This window comes from Diorhabda carinulata, chromosome 6 (assembly GCF_026250575.1).
Source record: "Diorhabda carinulata isolate Delta chromosome 6, icDioCari1.1, whole genome shotgun sequence".
Taxonomy (NCBI): domain Eukaryota; kingdom Metazoa; phylum Arthropoda; class Insecta; order Coleoptera; family Chrysomelidae; genus Diorhabda; species Diorhabda carinulata.
This window is the reverse complement of record NC_079465.1, coordinates 29,394,835-29,416,947: the sequence shown is the minus strand read 5'-3', so window position 1 is coordinate 29,416,947 and position 22,113 is coordinate 29,394,835. Positions and strand designations below refer to the sequence as shown.

Genomic DNA, 22,113 nt, shown 5'->3' with positions numbered 1-22,113 from the left:
AACCTAACCTAACCTAACCTAACCTAACCTAATCTAAGCAGATGCAATAAAAAAAAATAATATGTTTTGATTTTCATAATATTTGTTCAGTTTGTCCAAATTTGTTTGAAGTGGGCAGAACTACATATCTCTGTGAACATTGGTAGAAAATCATTAGCTAAAAAATATGGACCTACTAAGTTAATGAAACACTCAGTTTCATCAGTAAACATTTAAATATCTTCCTTAGACTCCGGAAGTATGTAGGGCTGCAAATTGTTAACCCAGGAAAAGGTGGTGTTCGTTTTCTAGCTCTTCTGAAGTTCTTTACTGGTGTCGTCCACTGGAAACTCTCGATGTCCACTCGAACTATCTGCAGTTCTTCGATATGCACTCGAATTCACAATTTCCCGTGCAAGACGTTAAATTTCCGAAATATCCTACCGACTGCGCCAATTACGTTACCGAACTTCGGTATCATGTCCTGGAATACCCGTATACGTAGATTTTCTGATTAGTATTCGTTTTAGAAAGTTTTGCATGGTCCAAAGCCTTCAAATACAAACACAAGTATCAAAATTTAGCAGTTGTAAATGAGGATTTGAAAAATATCAACAATTATCAATTAAAGAAACTTCCAAATGTTGAGGATTGTTTATTTAAATACAAAAGTTATTTTCTAAATTCAAAATTTGACAATATCGTACAAAACAGTCAGTAAAGTATTTATTACGTTCAGCAGTTTTTTCCCAAATACTATACAGATCTAGTAGTAAACAATTACAATTATTCTTAAGCTGTTGATGTAATTTAGAGTAATTACTGTATTAGATTGCTTGTCTTGGCTCTGTATTCCAACTAAATATTTCAGGGTCAGAAAAATTTGGAGATTTGCTTGAATCCCACAGAATTCGAAATATGCCAAGGAGAGATAGTAGAAGTTAATTTAAAAATCAGTACAAATGTAAGAGGACTGAATGAATATCCTTTAATGTAAGAATTCTTTACACTATTCGTAAACTATGATAAGAATATTTTGGTCTCTCCAGTTGTAGCGGGTTTTCCAATAAGAGGTGTTATTTTGATATTCAAAGAAAAACGCCAATTTTTGAGATAAATGATCGGATGTTTATTTCATTATAAAGAGGAAGGTATGCCGTTAATAATGGAACACAACATCAGCCAAATGGCCGCCACGACTGCGCTTACAGGACCATATCCTTTTCATGAAATTTTCCGTAACCAAATTGCAAAGCGGCTGCCCTATGTCCTCGATAGCCTCACGAATTCCATCTTTGAGGTCTTGAATCGATGCTGGACTGTTGGCGTAGACCTTATCTTTCACGAGGCCCTACAGGAAAAAGTCGCAAGGAGTTAAATCACAAGATCTCGGTGGCCAATTGTGATCACCTCTTCGAGAGATAACACGGTCCGGAAATTTTTCCCTTAAAAGATCGATGGTTTTGTTGCTTGTGTGGCACGTAGCGCCATCTTGTTGAAAGTAAACGTTGTCCAAATCAATACCATCCAATTCCGGCCATAAAAAATCATTAATCATCTCTCGATAACGCAATCCATTCACCGTAACTGTTGCTCCAGCCTCATTTTCGAAAAAGTAAGGTCCAATGACACCGCCAGACCATAAACCGCACCAAACAGTCACGCGTTGAGGATGGAGAGGATTTTCAACAATAACTCTTGGGTTTTTCGAGCCCCAGATTCGACAATTTTATTTATTGACGTAACCACCAAGGTGGAAATGGGCCTCATCAGTTGAGATGATTTTTCGATGAAATTCCGAATCATTTTCATGCATTTCAAGGACCCAATGACCCAACTGAACTTTATAGGTCTCAAGACCCAAGTCTTTATGCAAAATACGGTGTAATGACGTTTGTGGAATGGCTAATCCCAAAGAACGACGAGGAATGGACAAACCTGAGTTTTCTTCAACACTTTGGGCTACAGCAGCAATAATATCAGTTGTTCTTGAGCGACGTGCAGGGGTTTTATTCTTCACATCATTAATTTGTCCCAACAGTTCGAATTTTTCCACCAATTTTTGTATTGCGGTCCGAGAAGGTGCTTCACGTCGACTTAAAAATGTTTTAGTTTTACGAACCGTCTCTGCCAAACTTTCACCATTTTTATAGTGAATTTTAATAATTTCAATGCGATGTTGAAGCGTGTATCGTTCCATTTTCATTAATGGCGTAATTTCTACTTGTCAAATGTCAAAAAATGATAGCTTCAAAAGTGACATTTACCGAAATAGCGGGCCGTTCAAAATAACACCTCTTATTGGAAAACCCGTACATAAACTACGATTATAGACATCAATTTGAACGTTACTTTGGACTAAATTTTTTATTGAAATGATTTGATATATCAAATTATATAATTCATAATAAAATTAGGAAGAAAAATCCGATATGATCATATATTACGGCGTTTAGATGACCGATAGAGCGCTTGCATTTCGGAGTTTCAACGTTTCTCAATGAGTTGGAAAAACGCCTTAACATCGCAATTAATCACTACGCAATGCTTTTAAGTTTTGAATAAAGTGAAGTAATAGCAACTTTAACGTTTTTGAAAACGCAGAAATTACAGTAATGCAGTTTTCTGTATTCTGTGTGAAATTTCTTGAGGAGACTTCGAACGTACACTTCGGAGGGATTCTTATGGACTAGGCTTTCAATATATGGGAGTTACAAACATACTTTGTCGCTGATTTCTCTCGTAATGTTTGATGAAAATCCATTGTACTCGGTAGATCTTTTGACAAAAGCTCTTGTACTTGTCTATCTGTATTTCTTGGTCCTTGAAGCAAAGCTCTAAATATCGCCAACAACATTCTACTTGCAGCTGTTTTTGCACTGCGAAGAAAACCTAAAATACCTACCTTGGACTAATTTTTGTCATATTTAAACTGTTTCTTCGACTAATTCAATATTTCCTGGAGTAGTCTCCATTCTATTATGTATTTGTGTTGTTATTAATCCTTCTTTAGTCATTATCACGTCCTGGTGACTCAACATATTTCAATGCATCTTCTGGTGCCCTCATATTCAGTATTTCTACATTTTTATTTGTTGCTTTGAATATTGTTCATAATTTATCTGTTCTATTGATGATTCTTGTATCCTTTCCATGTTTATATTGTTAATTTTTGACCAACTTGCTCTTCAAGGACCACGAGGTCGGTTGACAATATTTAGCTCATAACTAATTTACAAATGATTAGGTTCACTTTACTTGGACAAGACGAACCTACAGAAATGTGTAGAATAAAATGTAATGGACAAGGACCAGTGATATCTTATTTCCCGGATGAGTTAAACTTTGGAAATGTTACATTGCTAACGACCAAATCTAAGAAATTAACTGTAGTTAATGATTCACCCATTCCTGCAAACATAAAAATATCAACGGTAAGTGCGCCTACTTTTACGTAATATTAGTAAGTTGACTTACAAATTGGATATACTTTGAAATAATCGGTCACTTTTATACTTACAATAGGACGTAGGGGAAAGTGGCGCAGGACTTTGAGCAGAGGTGTCAAACTCAATTTTGAATTCGTAGGCGGACCGGATTGAAAATAAAAAAAAATGCGGTGTCTGTTGTTTGCCTTTTTATACATTTATCACTCTGGTGAAAGTTCTGTTTCATACATGTAGAAAAGTGTCAAAAAAATTCGATTTATTCTATCGGTGATTTAGTCCTCTGTACGTGTGAGAATTATGTCCATTATGTCTATATACTTTTTTCCAATTAGTTTGTTTCTGTTATTTTGGAACCAATCAAGAAATTCTTGGCTTTCCTTTCAGCCTGATGGTGAGCGATTGTATCTATAGTTTATTTCAGAAAAGTATAGAGTAATACAACCTCATTAGTTATACAAAGGGACCACAGAGTGACCCAACGAATATTTAAACCATTTTTATAGTTTGGCGTTCAAGTGCAGGTAGTACCACCCGGGTTGGGGTCAATATATGGGTTTAGCCTATTGTTATCCATTCATAAACACTGAAAATAGTGTGCCAAAGGCGTATCGGTAGGATATTCGTAAAAAGGAAAGAATTTTATTTTGACAGAATAAAAATTAGGCATTATGTACATAGTATTAGTAACACTTAATTTTTATTGAACATTATTCGTCATCTGAGGAACTGTCATCTCCTCTTGAAGTTCTAATTAACGTGTCGATGGTTCGATCGATCAAGTAGTCAAGATCCCACATTTTATCCTCTAATGACCTGCTGGACTGCTTTTCGCCAGTTCTCTGGTGTCACCTCCTTAATGGCTTGATCAAAAAGCAGCTCAACGTCTTTTATTTTGAATGTCGTGTTGTGTTTTGCTACAAATCCTTTCACTTGCGCCCATATAAGTTCTATAGGATTGAGTGGATCATTACCACGCTAAATTGGATATAGATTTTAACCTCTTATTTATTTATTTTTGTCTTGGTCGTACATTTACTCGTATTTAAGTGACAAATGAATGCAGAGCTTCGAAAATTCTTCATTTTGAAAGTAAATATGTATTAATGCGATTTTCTTTACCGTATTTTCTATAACTTTCTATAACAGAAACTGGATTAATCTGTTTCTAGTCTTTCCTGTAAATCGTTTCGACCCTCTCATAGCCTTTTTGAAAATCCAACATCAATTCCTAATTTTTATTTGTCCATTTATTGATGCTATAATTTTGTTTCAAGTCATCTCCTGCAGTTATTAAAGTATCCGAAACCAATTTCACAATTGCACCAGAAACTGAGAATGTTATTGAAGTAGAAATATATCTGAAAGAAAACGGAAGAATTAAGTGTCAGGTAAATAGGAAATATTATTTCAAACTAATCGATATATTCATAAGCGTTCACCTGGTGATCCACTTCCGACTACTTCTTGGTCAAAAAATGGAATAAACGCTTCGACTTTTGGCATATGGCATGAATTTCGTGATGGTCGTTCAAAATCGATGCTGCGACCAACAATGATGCAACAGACGATGCAAGCTCTTACATATCAGTCCGAACAAAGTTTTTGAACCGCCAATACATCGAATTTATCGCCGTACAGTCCTTTTTCTGCATCGAATGTCGAATTTTAGGAAGTTCACAATGTGGAATACCAAAGATCTTCATTTTCTATTTTATATGCATCCAAGGGTAATGTTTTGAAGTGCCGTAGTCTCTCCAACTTCGAGAGAATATGGATAGAGGTTTTGCGCTCTACGTAGCAGAATCTGCGCTCGAATCTTCTGGTAAACCTGATGCCTAGAAGTGTCCATTGAAGCGACAAAAATCCTGTATTGCTTTCACTCAAATCGATAGAGTTTTTTTTGGTTATAGTTTTGCAAGAGTATCTTTGCTTGACTAAATTTTTTTACGCCAATACATCGAATTTATCGCCGTCGAATGTCGAATTTTAGGAAGTTCACAATGTGGGATACCAAAGATCTTCATTTTCTATTTTATATGCATCCAAGTGTAATGTTTTGAAGTGCCGTAGTCTCTCCAACTTCGAGAGAATATGGATAGAGGTTTTGCGCTCTACGTAGCAGAATCTGCGCTCGAATCTTCTGGTAAACCTGATGCCTAGAAGTGTCCATTGAAGCGACAAAAATCCTGTATTGCTTTCACTCAAATCGATAGAGTTTTTTTTGGTTATAGTTTTGCAAGAGTATCTTTGCTTGACTAAATTTTTTTACGCCAATACATCGAATTTATCGCCGTCGAATGTCGAATTTTAGGAAGTTCACAATGTGGGATACCAAATATCTTCATTTTCTATTTTATATGCATCCAAGGGTAATGTTTTGAAGTGCCGTAGTCTCTCCAACTTCGAGAGAATATGGATAGAGGTTTTGCGCTTTACGTAGCAGAATCTGCGCTCGAATCTTCTGGTAAACCTGATGCCTAGAAGTGTCCATTGAAGCGACAAAAATCCTGTATTGCTTTCACTCAAATCGATAGAGTTTTTTTTGGTTATAGTTTTGCAAGAGTATCTTTGCTTGACTAAATTTTTTTACGCCAATACATCGAATTTATCGCCGTCGAATGTCGAATTTTAGGAAGTTCACAATGTGGGATACCAAAGATCTTCATTTTCTATTTTATATGCATCCAAGTGTAATGTTTTGAAGTGCCGTAGTCTCTCCAACTTCGAGAGAATATGGATAGAGGTTTTGCGCTCTACGTAGCAGAATCTGCGCTCGAATCTTCTGGTAAACCTGATGCCTAGAAGTGTCCATTGAAGCGACAAAAATCCTGTATTGCTTTCACTCAAATCGATAGAGTTTTTTTTGGTTATAGTTTTGCAAGAGTATCTTTGCTTGACTAAATTTTTTTACGCCAATACATCGAATTTATCGCCGTCGAATGTCGAATTTTAGGAAGTTCACAATGTGGGATACCAAATATCTTCATTTTCTATTTTATATGCATCCAAGGGTAATGTTTTGAAGTGCCGTAGTCTCTCCAACTTCGAGAGAATATGGATAGAGGTTTTGCGCTTTACGTAGCAGAATCTGCGCTCGAATCTTCTGGTAAACCTGATGCCTAGAAGTGTCCATTGAAGCGACAAAAATCCTGTATTGCTTTTACTCAAATCGATAGAGTTTTTTTTGGTTATAGTTTTGCAAGAGTATCTTTGCTTGACTAAAATTTTTACACCAGGTCAAGAATAATCTATTTATCAAAAAATATATTTAATTACTCACCTTTAGTAGAAAATATAGCGGGTAAGCAAGAATAGTCAATTTTTCTAGGTGTTTATTCACGTAGAGTATTCCGATATGTTAACAGTACAGTTGTTTGGAGAAGGTGTAGGATATGCGATATTATCGGAACCTATACTACAGCCAGAATACTGTCTTGGTACACAATTGACTTATATTGCAACGAAAGTTCTTGTTAATTTGACAAATCTTGGAAAAAAACGACATAAGTTGTATTGGTCTCACGTACCATTTCTTAAAACGTTTAAAGAACTGGAGGATCCCGAAAAGCGTCTGTGAGTATTTATATTAACGACTAGTATACCAATTGGGGCTTCCAGAGTGAGAGGATTGATAGCATTATATAGTAATAAGCTGAATTATCCAACAAATTTATTATTTTTCGAACAAATAATTTGTAAAACAATCCTGAAATTCTTGAGTTGGAACCAGCTGATCCGTCGAACTTCGAAACCACCTAACAATCAATGAATATCGTGTGTACAGATTAGTTGGACTTCATGATTATAGTCAATATACTTCTGAAAAAGCAAAGGCGGTTTCTTCGGTCGAAATGGTAATAACGGCGGTTGCTTTTTTGGGATACGCATGGTATTTGTGCTCTTAAACTCATCTTCGAAAAAACAAACAATATTTAAAGTAAACAATAATGATAAAATATGGGGAGACGATTTTAGAAAGCACGTGAAGAGAAAGAAAGTGCTTTCCCATCAGGAAAACGCACTTCTTATACTTAGATGATCGCCATTTACCAGATCTGGTCCCCAGGGAATATTTTCCGTTTCCTAATCTTTGATCTCCGAAAATATTTACGGAAAAAAAATGTTTTGTTACTTTGATTACTACCTGAGTCAAATTTATGTTTATTTTGTAGCAACAAACAATCAGTTTTTGTAATCGAACCAAGTTACATGGAGTTATCTCACAACCAATCCCAATTCTTCGAAATTTCCTGTTCATCTAAAAAACCAAATTCTATAGAAGAATACGTTTATTGTTACGCAAGTATTGAAAAATCCGCCAAGGTAAGATTTTCCATAATTGATCATCGATACGTCAATATTTCCAATATTTTTAGGTGCATACAGTTTTCACGGTTTTATTGAAGGTAAAAATTGTTGATGCCAAATTATCGTTCTCCACTCCAAGTTTGGAGTTTGTAGAAATGCACATTCCGACAATACCCGAAGAATCGTTGTGTTGTCTTACGTATAATAAAGACAAGGGGATGGAAATTGAAAAATTGAATCTGGATTTCGAATCTAATATGAGCGGTATACGTTTTTAACAATTATCAGTATGGCATAAGTTAAACGTTTCACTACGTTCTCCTCTATTATTATCATGCGATAGCTCGTCCAAAATATACTAAATATCTTCCTTACTATTTTGTAAATCTTTCCTTGCAATTTGAAAATAGCCTCAAAAAAGTCTATAGCGTCAGCCCTAACTTTTTTCATACCAGCAACTATTTCCTCTACTGTGTTGTTGGACAAAATTTTTATTAGACTTGTAGCGTTAAATTCACAGTCCCAAGCTACGCCGATAATCAGGTAGAAGTAGCAGAAGACAATTATAAAGGCATGTTCTACGGCAAGATGCGAACGGCTCTAACCACAAAACCTCCAAAAATAAAATAGCACCAGCTACATTTAAATGGAGAAAAAAGGCAACTACCCGTGCACCTATCCTTGACAGAACTTCATACTTTCACTTTCCAATGAAGTAAATTGTCCAAGAGTTATTTTGGATAAAACACTTACTTAAAACAATTATCTGAGCAAGGTATTCTCCAAAGCTACAGTGGTTATACAGACTCAAACCCACGATCCAAAACGGAGCTCAGTAACAAAGGATAAAATTCGAAAACTGATTTTTTTGCTGCCTCTCCTTCACCTTAAGAAGCTCTCCATACCACTAGGTCAATCAAACAGTGCCTCGGAATCATTGCAAAGAAACTTCTCTTATAGAGCACGTTTACTTTCTCGTTGATAACCAAGCGACTTTGAAAGCCTTAAAGGCTATTGAGTGCGTATCCAAGCTAGTGCGGTAGTATGAACAAACTCTAAAAGTTTTAGCTTTTGAGACTACCAAGCCACTAAGGTATAACCATCAGGCAATGCGGAGGCAGATAGTCTTGTCAACAAGCCACATTAATAACGAACTGCTAACTGAGGAGGAATCAGAAGTCTTAATGAAGAAGAATTCCTGACCATATCAAATGAAAAGTCTGAAGAACTTCTGGAGACGTCCAAAAACGACATTAAGTTGGCGGTCGATCTTCTGGCAGGGCACTGGTTCATCAAATACCATCTCAAGACGATAGGGATATCAAATAAAGATAACTACGAATTTTGCGAACTCTTGGAGACGTCCAAAACGACATTAAGTTGGCGGTCGATCTTCTGGCAGGGCACTGGTTCATCAAATACCATCTCAAGACGATAGGGATATCAAATAAAGATAACTACGAATTTTGCGAACTCTTGGAGACGTCCAAAACGACATTAAGTTGGCGGTCGGTCTTCTGGCAGGGCACTGGTTCATCAAATACCACCGCAAGACGATAGGGATATCAAATAAAGATAACTACGAATTTTGCGAACTCTTGGAGACGTCCGAAAACGACATTAAGTTGGCGGTCGATCTTCTGGCAGGGCACTGGTTCATCAAATACCATCTCAAGACGATAGGGATATCAAATAAAGATAACTACGAATTTTGCGAACTCTTGGAGACGTCCGAAAACGACATTAAGTTGGCGGTCGATCTTCTGGCAGGGCACTGGTTCATCAAATACCATCTCAAGACGATAGGGATATCAAATAAAGATAACTACGAATTTTGCGAACTCTTGGAGACGTCCAAAACGACATTAAGTTGGCGGTCGATCTTCTGGCAGGGCACTGGTTCATCAAATACCATCTCAAGACGATAGGGATATCAAATAAAGATAACTACGAATTTTGCGAACTCTTGGAGACGTCCAAAACGACATTAAGTTGGCGGTCGGTCTTCTGGCAGGGCACTGGTTCATCAAATACCACCGCAAGACGATAGGGATATCAAATAAAGATAACTACGAATTTTGCGAACTCTTGGAGACGTCCGAAAACGACATTAAGTTGGCGGTCGATCTTCTGGCAGGGCACTGGTTCATCAAATACCATCTCAAGACGATAGGGATATCAAATAAAGATAACTACGAATTTTGCGAACTCTTGGAGACGTCCAAAAACGACATTAAGTTGGCGGTCGGTCTTCTGGCAGGGCACTGGTTCATCAAATACCACCGCAAGACGATAGGGATATCAAATAAAGATAACTACGAATTTTGCGAACTCTTGGAGACGTCCGAAAACGACATTAAGTTGGCGGTCGGTCTTCTGGCAGGGCACTGGTTCATCAAATACCACCTCAAGACCATAGGGATATCAAATAAAGATAACTACGAATTTTGCGAACTCTTGGAGACGTCCGAAAACGACATTAAGTTGGCGGTCGATCTTCTGGCAGGGCACTGGTTCATCAAATACCATCTCAAGACGATAGGGATATCAAATAAAGATAACTACGAATTTTGCGAACTCTTGGAGACGTCCGAAAACGACATTAAGTTGGCGGTCGATCTTCTGGCAGGGCACTGGTTCATCAAATACCATCTCAAGACGATAGGGATATCAAATAAAGATAACTACGAATTTTGCGAACTCTTGGAGACGTCCAAAAACGACATTAAGTTGGCGGTCGGTCTTCTGGCAGGGCACTGGTTCATCAAATACCACCTCAAGACGATAGGGATATCAAATAAAGATAACTACGAATTTTGCGAACTCTTGGAGACGTCCAAAAACGACATTAAGTTGGTGGTCGGTCTCGAGCTTAGTTACCTCGAAGGAGTGATAACATCTTTGGAAGTGAGACAAAAAACCTCCAAGAAAATAGAGAGAAGGTGTAGTAGTATAGGTGCAGAATAGCTGAAACGATTTCTCAAACAATCTACAATGTTTCTTAAAGGATATAACAAAGAGAGACACAGTTTGTCTTTGTACCTGTACAACATAAAACAGTTAGAGCAGTGAACGACCATGCACTCCCCCAAAAATAAAAACAAAAACACCAGTTTGACCAGGAAGACGGAAAAGGCGCGCTTCTTGTTAATTTAAACAACAACAAAAAAGATTTCGTAGAATTGTTATTTTATCTGCTGCTTGTGATCTGTTATTTTCATAGTACCAAAAACGTGATAGATTTCAACATTAAATCTAGTTTCACATATGAAGTGACTTTATCTTCTTCCATTTTAGGCAGATTGCCTGTTTATTCTTCGCGGCATGCCTATTGCCTCAATTGATGGTAAGATCATCACTCCATCTTTTTCGTAGTCTTCCCATACTTCTTCTCCCCAGTGGTGAGTTGTCTCGTGCTATGCTTACTATTCTTTACTCGCTCAATCTACTTATGTGTTCGTCCCATTCGCTTTCTGCTCAGTACCCATTCGTTAATATTTTCCACCCTGCATTTTTGCCTTATGTCGTCGCTACGTTCCCAGTCTATGAGCGTTTTTCCAGTAATTTTTCGTAGGACTTTCATTTCGCTTGTTTCCAGGAGCCTTTCTGTTTTTGCTGGATCCGAGTTTCTGCTGTGTACGTCATTATGGGTCCGATTACAGTTTTGTAGGCTCTTGCCTTGGCCTCAATATTTATGTCTTTGTTTTTTCATATAGCGTCGTTCAGACATCCGGCTGCTCTTGCTGCTCTTATGTTGGTGTATAAAAATTTCAGTAATAATAAAGCATTACGTTCACATCACCCCATAACTATGGGGTAGTTGAATTGAATATTCGACAAAATGCGTTAGGGTTGTTAATGTATTGTAAGTTCTTTTGGTATCAACATTTTTTGATTCTTCACAAGTATTGTAGCACTGCGTTTTCAACATCTGCGACCAGAAAGTCGTTAAAAAATGGTAAAGTTAATTGTACGCTACGACAATACTTTTGGAACACCCTCTGTAATTGGAAACCTCCATATTTATAGGTGCTGTAACCATAACCAATGAAACCGAGATACCTCTGAATATGAGTTTGAGTACTAGTCCATACTTTTATATCATGGATGAAAATGTACCAATGAGACGAATAGAATATATATTGGATGTCGAAGAAAAACTGAATGTGATAATCTCGTACACGCCAATATTAGAAGATAAACGGTACAAAAAGGAATGCGGAAAATTGATGGTGGTTATCTGTGAATATCCCAAATCGGTAAATTATCAAATTATTCATCGCAGTTTTGTTGATAAATTGACTTTACAATCTTTTTACTTCTTAGAATTGTTTGTCGATAAATTATTTTGATTTTTGGTCTCTTTTTCGCTTCGATCTACTTCTAGATCAAAACGTCAAGATTTTGCAGCAGATTGCAGCAGAGCTCTCATACAAGCCATAACGGCTGAAACTGTGAGCTCTAAACTTGAGGTGGACGGTACGAATGTTCTAGAAGACTGGCAAGATCCAGATCGTTTGGATACTCGGTCACTGGGATAACGTAAAGACCAATGACGAAATGGACCCCCTCGCCGTATTGGGGCCGGATAATCGAATAGAAATCATTGTTCGTGTAGCCATAGATAGACCTCTTTCCAAACGACTGTTTCTCTTAAATAGACGCAAAATTCGACTGGTGAGTTGTAAGAAACAAGAAACTCAAAAAGTGATATGATTGAAGCATACTAAAAGGATGTCGGAAGAAAGATATGCAAAAAGGATAATTGAAGGAACGGAAAGGTGAACTAAAACGAAATCCGAAGAAAAATGATTAGATGCCATGTCGGGAGATATTATAAAAGTAGAATTGAATTGGAGTGCAAAAGTACAGAATCGCAAACTCTGAAAAAGAATTGTAAAAGCAGTTAAAGACTGATGATAAAGGAAACATTAATCATTGGCTTTAAAGGCTCGCATCAGTGTAAATAGTCCAAGACCCCAACCAAAAAAGTAGGTTAGTTTTTGAATATGTTCAGGGGTGTCCCTTGAGTGTAAATCCAAGTGGGCGTCATGGAGGGGGGGCTTCACTTCAGCCGCTATCTTCAAACACACATTTTATCAACTTCGGAGACATTATACAGCCCCAATTGTCTCGATAGCCGTTACACTAGGAGTGTTAGGGACAGCAGCTGTATATAAAGTAGGGAAATCAAAAGTTTTTACAACGTTAAAAAAGAACGAATCTCTATTGAAAGCCGTACAGTTGTTCACTGAAAATAACGTCGATCCTAATATAATTGCTCACGCCGGAAGACGTTTCTATTAACTCGCTTCGCTACAAATGCTTCGGAAAATTGGCGAGTAAAACAAAGTTGAATCTGTCTCTTCTACCTCCAACACGAGATACGGCTCGCTACCATTCTTTCAGAGTCTACCAACAGGTTCAAACTTGGCTTGGATTTTATCACGACGCTGAAAAATGGGGTTGGAAGCGAGCTGCACAAGGACTCGAACCAATTCGAACTGCTATGGCTCCCGCACCGTCGAGTTTGTTACAAATAATATCCGTGCAAGTGCTCCGAAAATTGCGGAGCTGCCTGCTGACGCCGAAAAGCTGGTATGAAATGCTCCATTATTTGCTCCAATTGCAGCGGTCAAACATGCGACAACGACATATTGGATGCCAACAATTAATTGATAATAATAATATTAAGAATAACAATAACAATTCTTACGATGTAGCGTAACTAAATATTTAATATTTATAAAAAAACCATATTAAAAAGTTGTGAACGCTATAACTGAAAACCTATGCGTTATACAAAAAAAAGTTTCGAATAAAAAAGATGGCAAATATTATTATCTACAATAATGATCTGAGCAATTTTTGTCGTACGATGCACGGTTCACGAGATATTTAATAAAACGTGTTTTCTAAGAAGGCGGCTGAATTGAAGCCACCCCCCCCCATTACGCCCTCTTGAATTTACATTTAGGCAACACCCCTCAACATATTCAAAAAAAAAATACCTGTTCCCGTACTTTTTTCACAAAAATTTCCCGGCTCTTGGCCTAAAATATACATTGGCGAGCAAAAAATGATGCCACCTTAAAATTTTCATGCTCTGTGAAATTTTCGTATTCTGTACATCGTTGCATGTGCTTTTGTAAGATGAAAACTGCATTTTTTTTCTTGGTTTTAATGATTTATTCCAAAAAAGCAGCGAATTAACATTTTGGGCGAAATTCAACCTTTTGTTGTTACGGAAAGATGTGGAACGAAGAAAATAAAAAAACTTGACATTAATAACGTGTATTCCCTCATCTTGTATTGATGACTGCTTGAAGTCGGCGCGGCATACTTTGAATCACATTCTGGTCGATGTTATCCCATTCCTGCAACAGCAATCTTCTCATCTCCTGGCCAGTTCTTGGTGCTGGTGTGTGTCTGGGGATCAGTCGTCCCAACTCGTCTCAGACATGTTCTATGGGATTCAGGTCTTGGCCAGTCAAACCACCTTTTTTCTACCTCATCCAGATACTTCCTGACAATTCTGGCTGTATGTGGTCTCGTATTATTTTGCATAAAAATGCCACGTTCACTTATAGTCACCATGAAGGGCATAACATGATCTTCTAGGACCTCTGTAATATACCTGTGAGAGATTAGGGAGCCATTTTCTATGAAGACCAACTCTGTACGAGCTTGTGCAGTGATTCCCGTCCAAACCATAACCGACCCACCGCCAAATGGAAGACGCTCGTCAATGCAAACTTCAGCATATCTTTCCCCAGGTCTTCTCCACACTCGTCGACGTCCATCTGACCCATTTGAGAACAATACCCAGCTCCAGTCATCATCATTCCAACGAACGTGATCTCTGGCAAATGTCAATCTTGCAGTCCGATGATGGCGTTGCAACGGGGGACCTGACATTCTTCTGCATGACAGTCCAGCAGCATAAAGTCTTCTAACTGTCCATTCACTACGTTGACATTTCTCACTTCTTCCAACTGATTCCAACGGTCATCTCGTTGAGTGGTAACTCTTTTTTGTCCAGACTCTGGTCTTCTAGTGATCAGGCAAGTCTTCAGAAAGCGCCGATACACCCTTTGCACACCACAAAGACTAGCACCAACGATTCTTGCAGTTTCACGTTGCCCCCGACCATCTTGTAACAGTGCACCAATTCTTGTCACAACAATCGGATCTAAAGGCGTTACGGGCCTGTTAAATCATTACACTTTGCAATATTTTACACAAAGAATCAACAGTAAACTGGAAAACAGGCAAGAGAAATGCGAATGTTCAATTAACACAAAGGCAGAATGACAGCTAATGACAGCTGTCAAGTCTCGGAAAAAATTTGCTTCAACGCCTACTAATCCTTATCAAAGTTGACGCTAAAATTATTCGCAATTTCTGAAATGACTTCAATTTTTTGCTCGCCAGTGTATAATAGATAGAGTGAGTTAGCCATGAAATATACGAGGGGTGATAAACAAAGTTACAAATCGAATAAAGAAATATTCATTAAAAACGAACATATAATACCAGAAGGAAATCAAAAACATATATCTTGAAGTAAAGGATTTGCAGTTTTTTTATTGTTATATATTTGTAAGCGAATTTAATTTCAGGAATCGATATCTCTAATAGGAGAAGTATACTTCCCGTCTCTCAAATTATTTCCTGAAAATGTGGATTTCTCCTGTATACCAGTGGGATCTTGTGTCAGTCGTTCAATAATTTTACAAAACATCACGTTTTTACCATTGGAATATACACTAGAAATTGATATGGACAGTTTTGTCATCGAGAAACTACCCGTGCCAGATTATTTATCAGCAGTGAGTATTTTAACAATTTGCTGATAAGATCAGTAATATGAGTTTTATGTTCTTGTAATTAGAAAATTTTTTTGCAAAGAAATATATCTGTCGAAACATCAACCCAGTGGCTTGGTACACATATGGCATCATCACTTTTCTAAATAATCCAAGCGAAAATTTTGTGACGCATATTTGAATATGCGTTTTTGGTTCACATTAAAGGCCGCTTGACATGGTGCAAGAAATTGCATGCTATTCCTTGCAAGTTTGCAAGAAGACCTTGAAGATGCGGCATTGTTTTTGATGCGAACGTATCGTAGATAGAGTTTCGTATAATTGGAGTTAATTTCTTTTTCATTGTGACACATTTCCACGCAATTTTGTAGGGTGTAGTCTGAGAAGTGTTTGTTAAAAAGATTGTTTCCTAGATGGCATCTCTCCCAGACTACAGTCGGTTAAAAACAGTCGAAATCACTTTTCGATCTTCTGTCGGACATTTACCGAACCTGCAAAACGACTTGTTGATCTTGAAGCTAAAGTTTGACCTCCAATTAACCGTACAGATCACAACTAACTACTGATTTTGAACCTGAAACCCTACTAAAAGTACCTAACTGATAATTATAGAGAAAATATTTCGAATTATGTGTAATACCCTATTGACGTTCATTATTTTCTTGGTATTATTCGATTCAGATTATATTATATTGATTTTTTGTGCAATTTTGTTGTTTATCTATACTTTGAAATCATCCACTGATTCTTAAAATTAAATATTGTAATATGGGCCTGGAAAATTTTGTAGTTTGGAATATTTTATCTTTTTTTGTACAAATAAGATTGCCGCTATTTATTGAACGGTATTTTTCAACTGACAAACTAACAGCAAGATTATAACTGACTGAAAATCATTTGGTTTTAATACTAATAGCGCCATCTATGGATCAGCCTACTAAATAATTAGGAGTTTGTCATCTAGGTATTATCTTAGTATTTAACCTCACTTTTTTTCCTAAATTTCATCTTCAAAATTGATTGGCTATAGTGCAGAGGTCGGTAAAGTAGAATTTGTTGTTATTTTGAAAGAAAAACTTGTTTACCATTATATCACACATTTCTAGAAGGAATTTGGTGACTGGTGATTACCAATAACTCTATTTTACCTGAAGCTCTTAATCATCACGAATTAAAAGAATTCTTATTTGAAATGGAAGGAAACTCAGTTTTTTTTTTGATATTTGTAAAAGTAATTCAAGATTCAGAACAAATGATCCATTTTTGCCCAGGATTTTGACAGGGAAAAAAGGCAGCCTTTTAAAATTGGCATGGTCGAAATTCAATTGCTGGGTGCTTTGAATTCGAAAGTCTTTGCGTTGAATTGAAAATTGAATGAACTGGAAAAGGAAGACAGGATATTTTTCAACGCTTGCACAAGTATTCCTGACTCTTACGATCAGCTGAAAAAGCTTGTGTTTCCCTTTTCGGCTCTACATATAAATGTGAAAAATCTTTTTCAAGTATAAACATTATTGAGACTGAGCTCGGAAGTCGTATTATTGATGAGAACTTGTAATCATGCCTAAAATTAGAAACGACAACATACAAATCTGACTTACTCAAACTTTTCAAGAAGATCAGAGCACATGGTTCGGGTAATTATTTAGTTTAGGTTGCATACGCCCGATTTCCTTGAAATTTTAGTATACGGCGCGGAAATTATTCCTTCACATACTTTTTCGAGGTTGAAAATTTAGATAGGTTATGTTAGGTTAGGTTAGATTAGGTTAGGTTATGTTAGGTTATGTTAGGTTAGGTTCATACCCAAAATATTGAGCGACTTTGGCGAGATATTCGTTATGGAAGAGCTAGATCTCATTATCGTCAGTATTTTGGGATAGACATTCGTATTCAAATAGAATTGAAGCATTTATTGAAGAAATTTGACGAATGTATCCGATGGAAATTGATGATTATTTGTACGTGTGAATAAATTTATTTGTGTCATTATATTAGTCGTAACTAATTATAATGTTGGGGTGGATTGGGGGCGAGAGGGGGTGGCAAATACATCAAGTATTTGCGAAATATCAACTATTCAAGATTGTGTACATTTTCCAATGTTCAAACTAAAAAAACTATGTGAAGGAATGTTTTTCGCGCCCAACATATATATATCTTCTTTTTCGGCATAAAAAACTGTATAACGTACTAAAATTTCAAGGAAATCGGGCGTATGCAACCTAAACTAAATAATTTTTTATTGTTCGCTTTCATAAATATGAAATTTAGTTTCATTTAGTGTACTTTTTACTACTTTTTAAGCGTGATAGAAGTTTATTGAACAAGCAGATTTGGCTCCCATTTTTTTTTAATTATTATAATGTTCATATTTGGCTCTTTAGCAAAAAAGTTTGACGATTATTTTGGCGCTACGTTGCCTCACTCGATTAATCGTGAATTCTTCGGTTCCACCTTTGCTGATCAGTACACACACATCCGATTCAATCCCACTAATTTCTATAGTTATAGTTACTTGAAAAAGTTCATTATGCCAATTATATATTTGCATTTTTCACAGGGAAAATGGAGTGTTTCCAGTAAGGCCTTATCTTGTAAGAGCATAGAACCAATTACTTCAAAGTAAGTATGAATTAAGTTGAATTAACTCTGAAGAGCCAGACCGGTGGCGTATCAAATTCAAACATTTGATTGTTAACAGTATACTTGAGTCAATGTCAACTTTATTTATAACTAGCTTTTACCCGCGGCTTTGCTCGCATCGAAATCATTTAATAAGTATCAGAAATCATTATAATAGAAAAGAACGAACTCTGTAGCTATATTAGAACCTGAGATATAGATCTTTGAATGTAGAAAAACTGCCAAAAACCTACAAAAATCCATAACTCCACATTGAATGTCCGCGCCTAGCTCCTCTCCAACTCAACCGATTTAAGTGTTCAAAAACTCAAAAGAAAGAAGGTGTTTCAGCGAGTGTTCTTAAATCAAAACGAACTCTGTAGCTATATTAGAACCTGAGATATAGATCTTTGAATGTAGAAGAATTGCCAAAAACCTACAAAAATCCATAACTCCACATTGAATGTCCGCGTCCAGCTCCTCTCCAACTCAACCGATTTAAGTGTTCAAAAACTCAAAAGAAAGAAGGTGTTTCAACGAGTGTTCTTAAACTAAAACGAATTCTGTAGCTATATTAGAACCTGAGATATAGATCTTTGAATATAGAAAAATTGCCAAAAACCTACAAAAATCCATAACTCCACATTGAATGTCCGCGTCCAGCGCCTCTCCAACTCAACCGATTTAAGTGTTCAAAAACTCAAAAGAAAGAAGGTGTTTCAACGAGTGTTCTTAAACCAAAACGAATTCTGTAGCTATATTAGAATCTGAGATATATAGATCTTTGAATGTAGAAAAATTTGCCAAAAACCTACAAAAATCCGTAACTACACATTGAATGTCCGCGCCTAGCTCCTCTCCAACTCAACCGATTTAAGTGTTCAAAAACTTAAAAGAAAGAAGGTGTTTCATTGAATGTTCTTAAATCAAAACGAATTCTGTAGCTATATTAGAACCTGAAATATAGATATTTGAATGTAGAAAAATTGCCAAAAACCTACAAAAATCCATAACTCCACGTTGAATGTCCGCGCCTAGCTCCTCTCCAACTCAACCGATTTAAGTGTTCAAAAACTCAAAAGAAAGAAGGTGTTTCATTGAGTGTTCTTAAATCAAAACGAATTCTGTAGCTATATTAGAACCTGAAATATAGATATTTGAATGTAGAAAAATTGCCAAAAACCTACAAAAATCCATAACTCCACGTTGAATGTCCGCGCCTAGCTCCTCTCCAACTCAACCGATTTAAGTGTTCAAAAACTCAAAAGAAAGAAGGTGTTTCATTGAGTGTTCTTAAATCAAAACGAATTCTGTAGCTATATTAGAACCTGAAATATAGATATTTGAATGTAGAAAAATTGCCAAAAACCTACAAAAATCCATAACTCCACGTTGAATGTCCGCGCCTAGCTCCTCTCCAACTCAACCGATTTAAGTGTTCAAAAACTCAAAAGAAAGAAGGTGTTTCATTGAGTGTTCTTAAATCAAAACGAATTCTGTAGCTATATTAGAACCTGAAATATAGATATTTGAATGTAGAAAAATTGCCAAAAACCTACAAAAATCCATAACTCCACGTTGAATGTCCGCGCCTAGCTCCTCTCCAACTCAACCGATTTAAGTGTTCAAAAACTCAAAAGAAAGAAGGTGTTTCATTGAGTGTTCTTAAATCAAAACGAATTCTGTAGCTATATTAGAACCTGAAATATAGATATTTGAATGTAGAAAAATTGCCAAAAACCTACAAAAATCCATAACTCCACGTTGAATGTCCGCGCCTAGCTCCTCTCCAACTCAACCGATTTAAGTGTTCAAAAACTCAAAAGAAAGAAGGTGTTTCATTGAGTGTTCTTAAATCAAAACGAATTCTGTAGCTATATTAGAACCTGAAATATAGATATTTGAATGTAGAAAAATTGCCAAAAACCTACAAAAATCCATAACTCCACGTTGAATGTCCGCGCCTAGCTCCTCTCCAACTCAACCGATTTAAGTGTTCAAAAACTCAAAAGAAAGAAGGTGTTTCATTGAGTGTTCTTAAATCAAAACGAGTTCTGTAGCTATATTAGAACCTGAAATATAGATATTTGAATGTAGAAAAATTGCCAAAAACCTACAAAAATCCATAACTCCACGTTGAATGTCCGCGCCTAGCTCCTCTCCAACTCAACCGATTTAAGTGTTCAAGAACTCAAAAGAAAGTAGGTATTTCAGCAAGTATTCTTAAATCAAAACGAAGTCTCTGTCTTGAATAGAACCTGAGATATTGAAGATAGAACGTGTGTATGTGAAAAACTCCCATAAGTAATGTACAGGGGGAAATCGCATTTGAGTATAACTTGAGAATGGTGGAAATTAGATGAAATCCGATGGTTGATGGCTGATCTGTGCATCAATACCTTTCATTGAAAAAAAAAATTTTACAAATCGGTTGAGTAGAACGCCAGAACGGACTCGGAATGGAAATCATCAATTTTTTTAATATAAAAGATAACTAAGTCCACTAAAATTGGTAGACCGCTTGAATATGGTTCAAGATTGTGACAAAAGCGGATAATCAAATTAACAAATTACAATTCGCAATCTTACCATTACTTTATATTACATTTTTAAAAAATATTCTTTAGTTTAACGTTAAATTTTGAAATCTATTTTTTTATCATTTGATTCTAAGTTTTTTTACTATACTATACGTCCACAGCTAAACTTAGAGCTGATAAAAATGTGTTATATTCCAGACTGTATAAAAATTCGGATTTCAACTCTCAATAACGAGAATCTGTATATATCTTCATATTAAATGCGACAAACTGTATAAACTATTTCACCGGTACGAATTCTTACCAAATAAGTTGCTCAATATTTAATATTTAATTAACGATTAACCATGAAATACATTTTTCTTCGATTTAGCAAAAAGTTTCGGTACAATTTAATCTGCAGACCATGATAATTGGAAAAAGTTCTAGAGTGGAAAAACATTAACATCTATCTATTGGAAAAAAAACTATACATCTCAAATGCATATTGAATATAATAATTTAAACTTTCTATTATCTAATTAGTTATTATAAAAGAAGAAACAATTCTTACCTTCAATATTACTAGCAGAACGTTACGATATTTAAGTACGATTTCTATAGTCCAAGGTTTAAGTAAATGTTTTATAGGGAACGTTCCAGGTGATATGGAGGGATCGGCTTCAATGCTAAATTGTTTTTAAAGGTGTAGGTCTTGAAGACTCATTCAGTTTGACAAATACATTGGCTGCTTTTAGTCCATCGACCTTCATGAGTGTAGAGGAACATTTGTTACTTGCGGTCTATTTAATGGTTTCGTTGATTTCATAGTTAAAATCTTCTGTTGCGGTTAAGTTCGCGAGGTAGTTCTGTATGTCATTATTTCTTTTCGGCAGGAGCTTTTTCGTCAAATTTCCGTTTGTCTGTAGTTATTGTTAAATTATTATTGATATAATACATAGAACTCGAGTAGACATTCGATCTTGAATGGCACAAACTTATAAAATTGTTTTTCAAGGCTCAAGAAACAGTCGATTGAGATTTCCAAATTTGATCAAATTTTCGAGTATAAAAATGAGATATCTGACGGACTTATCGAATATATACCTGTTAAACATGTAGGAAGTCAAGGAATGATGTCAGTGCTTTCGACGTCAATAGCAAATACGGATTCGGCTCTAAGAAAAGCTCAAAAGATACTCAAAGATATAGCATCAATTAATGAAGAGGAACAAATAGTCGATATTTTGGAAGAAAAACAATTTAAACAACAAAACAGCAATCGATTCAGGTATTACCTATTTCTGAATATAGTAAATATACGAGGTGTGATGAAAAAATACGGTGTACGACTTTTCGTAGCAGCAATTACTGATGTCGTGGAATAAAAAAATATAATTAGTA

The 22,113-nt window shown here is 36.2% G+C and overlaps 1 protein-coding gene across 1 annotated transcript in view; it reads left to right on the top strand.

The window, feature by feature from the left end:
• The window catches only part of LOC130895821 (hydrocephalus-inducing protein homolog), a 141,327-nt gene that overhangs the window by 21,625 nt on the left and 97,589 nt on the right, over nt 1–22,113 (top strand). Inside the window, exons 11-20 of the mRNA XM_057803372.1 lie at nt 851–972; nt 3,227–3,413; nt 4,703–4,816; nt 6,757–7,001; nt 7,601–7,751; nt 7,805–8,000; nt 11,766–11,995; nt 15,359–15,568; nt 18,129–18,190; nt 21,728–22,000. Coding sequence (XP_057659355.1) covers nt 851–972; nt 3,227–3,413; nt 4,703–4,816; nt 6,757–7,001; nt 7,601–7,751; nt 7,805–8,000; nt 11,766–11,995; nt 15,359–15,568; nt 18,129–18,190; nt 21,728–22,000 — 1,790 coding nt within the window. The remainder of the gene's footprint in view (nt 1–850; nt 973–3,226; nt 3,414–4,702; nt 4,817–6,756; nt 7,002–7,600; nt 7,752–7,804; nt 8,001–11,765; nt 11,996–15,358; nt 15,569–18,128; nt 18,191–21,727; nt 22,001–22,113) is intronic.